The following is a 7,805-nucleotide window of genomic DNA, read 5'->3' as shown; positions in this document are numbered from 1 at the left end:
GCATTCAGTAGGGACTGGGAATCAGCTTAAAACTCACCACCAGGTTTCCTATCACCAGGACTAGCAAGAAAATGGTAATACATTTCTGTTTTCCAGCCACTTCCATACATTCCCACATCATTTCAATCCATTCTCCACATAATATTCGGAATACAATCAGGACTGAATGATTGAAATCCTTCATATGCCAGCGTAAATCCTTACTGGTGCTTATTTTATGGAATTTTTTTTCATAATCGGTGCCCAAAAACTGCATTCCTACTATAGCAAAAATAAATACAGTGATAGCCAAAACCAGAGTGAGGTTACTCAGAGCCCCAAATGAGTTTAGAATTATTCTCATAAGAGTATTTAAGGCTGGCCAGGACTTTGCCAGTTTGAAGATCCTGATCTGTAAATAAAACACAAGAGAAAAAAGGTAAAGTCAAACACAGCCCAGACAGCAGAGCCCACATGAAAACCAGACCCTGCATTTATCCTGCTGCCTTTAGTGCAGTAACATCGTCATTTTTCCCCAAAGAAAGGCTTTTAATTGTTTTGATGCAAAAGTGCTGTGCTTGAGCACAGTTAATATTAGTGAGAGCAGAAAGGTTTCAAATTGGTTGGGCTAAGTTAGATATGAGAATGTGCCAGTCTAATAATATTAATAGCAATAAAAAGAACACGAATATAAATATCTTATGAGTACATGGATGAAGGTCATGAAATGACTGAGTTTTGGACTAGATGGAATGTTAAAGACAAATATTTTTTCACACCTCTCACCAAACAGACTTAAAATAGGATCTGAAAAGCCAGATGGGACCTACCCTATGTACCCCCATGAGTAAAACGGAGGTATTTAGTCAAATTAGCATTCAGGGCTGTGAAAATCTCTCAGTCATGATACAAAGGTGAAACAGAATTCACCTGCGTTTCTAGGTGTGAGGACTCTGAAATACTATGAAGAATTTGAAGTAATTAATAAATTTAGCATTATAAATGTTCATGAAAGACATAAGCACAAAACTACTATTACACATAGATGTCTCAGAACGATTCCTCTTTCTCCCTAAAATGGAGGAAAGCACTGAAGAGCCCTCAAGGCCAAGACTGAGCCCTGAGGAAAGCTCCATTATTTGACAAATCTCAGCTCAAAAGGAAAAGCTGTGAAGGAATCTTTGCTATCCTTAAGCTCGGCAGATAATATCTGCTCCTGATTGTAGGTCCAAAATGTAGTTGAGCAGTGCCACTGTACAGACCTAAGAGAGAACCAGTGAACTCTGCTGGGTCAGATCTCCCTGGGAGCACACTGTGCAGGGGATTTGTAGCATCCACCATACACAGTATAATAAACATATTGAAAATATTCTTTAATATTAAGTAATTTTTTTTAATTAAATATTCATGTTGGTTTACTATTTACCAACAAAGAGAACTGATTTGACAGATTCATCAGTAAAATAATGAAAAGGTATTTCACTGTAATCTTTCACAAATCTATACAAAACACATGCTTTTAAAAAATAGCAAAGAAATCATTACCGCCCTGAAAGGTGACAGATTGGTTCCAAAGCTCAGTAGGCCAATCAAAACAACCAAGCTATCAAAAACATTCCACTTGTTCTGAAAATAGTAATAAGGATCTAGAGCAATGATTTTCAAGATCATTTCTAGTGTAAAAATCAGGGTGAAGACCTGGAAAGACAAAAAAGAAATTCAGAAAAAGTCACTCAAGAATTCTGTCTCCTTATAGGACTATTCCAGTATAAATACAGGATTATAACTCCATATTCACCCTAACATAGACCTCACTTACCTCATCACTTATAGTAATCATGTTTCTGGTTTCTGGTAACATGTCAGGGTGCTCCATAGCCATGAATAAGGTGTTCAAGATAATGCAAACCATGATAAAGAGATCAACAAACGGATCCAAAATCACCAATTTCACCTTCTCTTTGACTGCTCTCCAGAGTGGACAACAATTCCAAACTAGACACTTTAGAGTAAAACGTTTCCACAATGCAGGACATTTCACTTTTGACTCTAGCAGAGAAAGAGGGAAAGTGGCATATGAATAACCCTATGTGGAATATCAGAGTGTGAAGAAAAAGGCAGACAGAGAAAAGATTGGAAAGAAAAAATCAATCTCATGTGAGCAGAATGGCATCACTGAAAAAAGTTGTTTCACTCCTACTACACAAACTAATCACAAGCTATTGCAGGTCACCACCACCAAATCTCATAATGACAGAAACAGGGGATATTCCCCACCTCTTAATATATTTATTATTCTTTCCTGGGAGGCTGAGGAGGCCCTGGCACAGGTTGCCCAGAGAAGCTGTGGATGCCCCATCCCTGGGAGTGTTCAAGGCCAGGTTGGATGGGACTCTGAGCAACCTGGTCTAGTGGAAGGTGTCACTGCCCATGGCAGGGGGTAAGAATGAAATTATCCTTAATGTCCAATCCAACACAAACTGTTCCATGATTCTGTGATTACACTATTAAGGGATGATAAAGGATCTGCATTAAGGAGAGAAATCACTGTTTCTGGGACAATGACAACCTGTTTCCTGTGGGTTGAATCTGCACAGCCACCGGTGTCCATAGCTGAGGACAGGGCTATAAGTGAGGTTGGAGAAGAGCTCAGGAGATCTGTAGTGCAACCCCCTTCTCCAAGCAGGGTCAGCCATCTTGTTGCAAATAACTGAAGTTTAGCAACTGGTAGTAGTATGGCTAAGGCTTGATAGAACTGTAGGCCTGGAAAACTATGGACAAAAGAGTAGTGAAGCAACAACCTTGTTCATAGGAATAGAATGTGCTGAAGAAGTAGAAACAATAATCAAAAGATTTAGTCAAGCATGTATATAACGATTTGTACCGTAGAAGTGGTAAGGGTTCGTTAAACAGTTTCTAGGGGTAAGACAACTTAAGCAGATTTATGATTAGAGTAGATGATTATTAATTGTTATCAGTATGAAGTATGAGCTTGTTTGCAACTGCACCTGGTTTGCTGTAGAAACTGTAATTGTTTTTGCCATGGGAACTAACAATTTTGCCGTGGGAGCTGCATGTAAACTTGTTTGTGTATAAAAGCTGAACTGAGAATGAAAGTCTTTGGAATTCTGACTTTGGACGCTAGTCCTCAGATTCCCGGGCCCTGAATAAAGCACCGCATAAACCAGCACTCTGTTGGTTTGTGTCTTTGTTTACGGGCAACAATCAGGTCAGAGACTGCACAACCTGTTCCTCTGAAAATGGGCAACGTTTCTGCTTACACACACTTGGAAATTCTCTTCTTTCAATCCAGTTGGTCAGGCATGATTTACCCTTGGTAACTGAGTTACAGTCACAATTATATGGGATATGAGAATATTTGTTTTCCTGAAGTTTACATTTGCAGCATAATTTCCCCTAGTGGTTTTCAAATAATGCTGAGTGTTTGAGACAGTTTGATCTCTCAGGTCACATTACACAGTCTCATAGGAAAAACAGGAAAGAATGACTTACTTGAATTATCTCTAAGAATAGTGGCTGCACTCATTAACCTCTGTCTTCGGAAAGGATCATTAATAGAGTCCACTGACACATCATAGGACAGCAGGATCTTCCTCTTTGGTTAGAAAGACAGCAGAAGGTAACATAGCAAGGGAATATGAAAAACTGGCAATACAAAAATTATGTCCAGCATGAGATAAATATGCCTTTTTAAATAGACATTGAAGGGAAGCTTTACTTTGGTGAAAGAACGCAAAACAAAAAAATACAACACTATCAGGTCTTTGCTTTTGAAGGCAAAGGGCGTTTCATCAAAACCAGCAAATTTCTTCATGAAGTTGTTTCCTTCTGAAAATATTTAATAACAATAATAATGTCATTGTAGAAGAAGTATAGAAACATAACGGGGCAAGGGAAAAGAATTCTTCCATCTTTCCCGTGACTGATTAGAAGAACAGACAAAAAGAACACTGGCCATCAGTTTGAATAAACTATTGCCTTTTTAACAAAGAATTATTGATAATAAAAATAAACATTTATTAATATGAAAAATAGACATGTAGTTAATAAAAATTATTATTGTTCCAGCACTACCAGGCCTATCTAGATCTCTACTAATATTGAACTGCTTAATACTAGGAATGGCACTACTTTTGTTTTCATTAGAAGCCACAGAATGCTCAGCTCAGCGCTCCTGATGTGAGCTCAAGGACAGACAGGCCAACACTTGTATCTTATGGGATACACTGAATTATTATTAAATATTCAGACACATTAAAACCCACACACTCAGGATTAAGTAGAGAATCACAAAACATGGGCTACAAAGAATACGTGAGACTCCGAGGTAGAGAAAATCAGAAAGAATTCCAGAGAAAGTGGGAAGGGTGTATAAGTAAGGATATATCATACCATTACTTCAAACTTTCTTGATATTATGATTTTTATTAACATATTCTAGAAAGTTGTTATTCAGGGAACGAAACTGGTATTCTTGGCCTCAGGGGTTTCATAATAATTATTTCTCTTTGTCATTCTGATATTTTAATGAAAAATAATCAAAACTTAGCTGATAGAAGTGTCATAGAATGGACATATCAAATGAATTTGTAATGTAGTGCTAAAATGCTCATTTTTCTCTCTGTAGTTTTTCTGAGTCTAAAAGGCTCATTTAGACTATTCTAATTATGTCCTAGTTACCAGTGCAACTTGTCCTTTCATTCCTTTCTCTAATGTTTGGTGTCTTGTAGGACAGAAATGCATAAAAATGTGTGTACCAGCCTGACTAAAGTCCTCGGTCTTCCTGTTGAAATTCACAGCTGTTCAGAAGCATTCAGAGTTAGTGTTTTTAGAAAGGACAAGGGTGTTCCCCAACACTGACCTGGTTACTGCTGCTCATCTGTCTTTAGCTGAGGGAAATAACTGGGGATTTAAAATAGGGATATGCTCTAGAGGAATAGTCCATTCAAGTTTTTATAAACTGATTAAGTCCTACCAAAATGTTTCTACCTGATATGCTTTTTTCTCTTTGACATCTTTAGCCTCTTTTGTGATGAAAGTAGAGAGTACATTGTTTGAAGAGTCCTCAGTTGCAGGAAAGACACCAGTAATTGCCACATTTGTTGTAGATTGTATTTATTTGACTAATAAAAGAACTCTATGTCAGAGCATCTCACCCCATTTGGATTATGCTCTAGGTTTTCCTTTGTATTTTTTTCCTTTATAATGTGAAAATATTTCAATATGAAATAATAACATGTACTACTGACAGCCACTTCTAGCTTCCCTTTCAAGTACCAATAGTGCTGTCTCCCTCACATCCCAAAATACAATTTTCAGATTGCTTTAAAAAACAAGTTATTCCAATGAATGCAAGAAGGAGAAAAAAAAAAGAGAGGGGGAAAAAAGGAAATAAAGAAAGCTTTTCTGCTCAGTGAATTCTCATATCACACCTAAGCTTAATGAATATATTTTCTATTTTGAATACTTACAAGCTTCTTGTGGCAGTGACCAGGCTGTGAATTAAATATTTGCTCCTCTTTCTCCTGATCATCTAAAATTACATTTTGTCTTAAAATAGGTGTTTCTTTAATAATCTCTTTTCCTTTCAAATTTTTCAAGGCACCAACTGGCATTTCAGACCCAACCTGCAAGGCCTTACTGCTTTCTGCTGCAGCCACCTCCTGGAAAAGAAAAGGCCAAAGGTCTGTCTATTAACACAAGGTAAATGCCAACACATGGACTAGGATAATATTCAATTTAATTTTTACTCTATTAAATTATTACGCTGTCTGAATGCTGAGGAACTTGGTAAAATGATGATGCCTTACACCTTAATGCACTGCCAGGCAGTCTCAAATCTTCATTCGCAAAGCCTAGCCATGATGATGACACCTTAATGAGGAAATTGGATACTTGCTCTTACAAATCTGACATTTTTGACTGCAAGCAGTAAATCAGAGGTATCTTTTATAAAAAGCTACAAGATACAACAGGTCTTACCAATAATTTTCAACCCATCCTGCTGCCTTGGCTTAGAGCTTCACTTCTGGTGGATGAGAAGCTTGAGATGACCCAGCAGCGTGGGCCTGCAGCCCAGAAATAACTGTGTCCTGGGCTGCATCACGAGAAGCATGGGCAGCAGGTCAAGGGACGTGATTCTCCCTCTCTGCTCCCCTCTCATGAGACCCCACCTGCACGGCTGTGTCCAGCTCCGGGCCCCCTCAACATCAGCAGGACATGGACCTGCCCAAGGGCACGGGGATGCTCTGAGGGCTGGAGCACCTCTGCTCTGGAGACAGGCTGAGAGAGTTGGGGTCATTCAGCCTGGAGAAGAGAAGGATCCAGGGAGACCTTAGAGCCCCTTCCAGTGCCTAAAGAGGCTCCAAGAGAGCTGGAGAGGGACTTTTTACAAGGGCAAGTAGTGACATGACAGGGGCTAATGGTTCTAAAGGGAAAGAAGAGAGATTTCGATTAGATGTTATGAATAAATTCTTTCCTGGCAGGGTGGTGAGGCACTGGCATAAGTTGCCCTGAAAAGCTCTGGATGCCCCATCTCTGGAAGTGTTCAAGGCCAAGTTGGATGGGTTTTGGAGCAATCTGGTCTAGTGGAAGGTGTTCCAGACCATCCTGAACTGGAGGATCTTGAAGGTGCCTTGAGACCCAAACCATTCTGTGATTCCATGACTGAATGATTATCAGAAATAAAAACAGGTGCTCCCTGGTCCCTTACAGACCATGAATGATTGGAACAATATTATGCCAAGAGGAAACACTGTGGAAATCTGATGTGTGTCTATTAACTCTCCAAAACAACAGCAAAGACACTAATGCAGTCGCTGGATGTCAAGAGGAAACTTAATATGGAACAAACAGCATTATCCTGGCTAAAGACTATTCCTGCTCTTGTCAGCTGATAGATCTCCTGCATCCCATCACTCAGAAAGAGGCCTGACAACCTTTAAAATGCTGAGCACTGTGGCTCTTGGAAGGCTTTTTAATCAGACCTGAACTCTGTCAGCACTGGAACTTCCAACTTCTGGGAACTGCAGAAATGACAATTTTTCTCATGGATGTAAATGTATCCACTCATATTTCCTTCATGAGACTACACAGTAATAGCAAGAAGGAATACCCAGAGAAAGGAATTTCTGTCCACAGCAATAATGGTAGTGTACAGGAATGGGGAAAATCATGGAGTTCTTCACATACGCAATACCATAAAAGCTACAAACTTCCAGCAAGCCATTCCTATACAATGTCTGGTCTGCAAATCCTAAAATTCAATGATGTTTTTTTGTATCACAGAAATTTTTATATATTCAAATACATATATACATATATACATACCCACATGCATTTATACAGACATAACGAGAAATGAAGTGTGAGAAAGTATTGCAAGAAGCACATGTTTAATTCAAAACATCATTTCCCTGATTCACATACAGAAGAAAACAAAAGGAACCACTTATTTGATGTAATAATTTACAAACCTGTTCTTTCTCTAGAATTTGTTGGGCATCCTGAAGCAGTTTTTTCTTGGCCTCTGTTTCAGCAAGACTGGATCTGTTTTGCTCTTCATATGCGATAGTTACTACAGCCAAGATCAGATTGAAGAGATAAAATGAGCAGAAAAAGATGACTCCCATAAAAAAAAAAAATGCAGGTCACTCCAGATGTACGGATAGTCTGTGAGGAAAAGGTAAAAGCTGTGATATATTCTTAACAAACTAATGTTTCCAATACAATTTCAAACTAACTTTACACTTTTTTTAAATGGCAGAAGAGGACATGGCTCAAAATTACGCTCTCATACATTAAAA

At 38.6% G+C, this 7,805-nt stretch overlaps 1 protein-coding gene across 1 annotated transcript in view; it reads right to left on the bottom strand.

Moving 5' to 3' along the window:
- LOC108502991 (sodium channel protein type 5 subunit alpha-like) overlaps positions 1–7,805 on the bottom strand; it is a 47,204-nt gene that overhangs the window by 21,354 nt on the left and 18,045 nt on the right. Inside the window, 7 exon segments of the mRNA XM_017826503.1 lie at positions 38–391; positions 1,525–1,677; positions 1,799–2,028; positions 3,493–3,595; positions 5,472–5,663; positions 7,476–7,640; positions 7,642–7,671. Coding sequence (XP_017681992.1) covers positions 38–391; positions 1,525–1,677; positions 1,799–2,028; positions 3,493–3,595; positions 5,472–5,663; positions 7,476–7,640; positions 7,642–7,671 — 1,227 coding nt within the window.

The sequence above is a fragment of the Lepidothrix coronata genome, unplaced genomic scaffold, assembly GCF_001604755.1.
Source record: "Lepidothrix coronata isolate B3197 unplaced genomic scaffold, Lepidothrix_coronata-1.0 Scaffold128, whole genome shotgun sequence".
Taxonomy (NCBI): Eukaryota; Metazoa; Chordata; class Aves; order Passeriformes; family Pipridae; genus Lepidothrix; species Lepidothrix coronata.
This window is presented reverse-complemented; position numbering and strand designations above follow the sequence as displayed.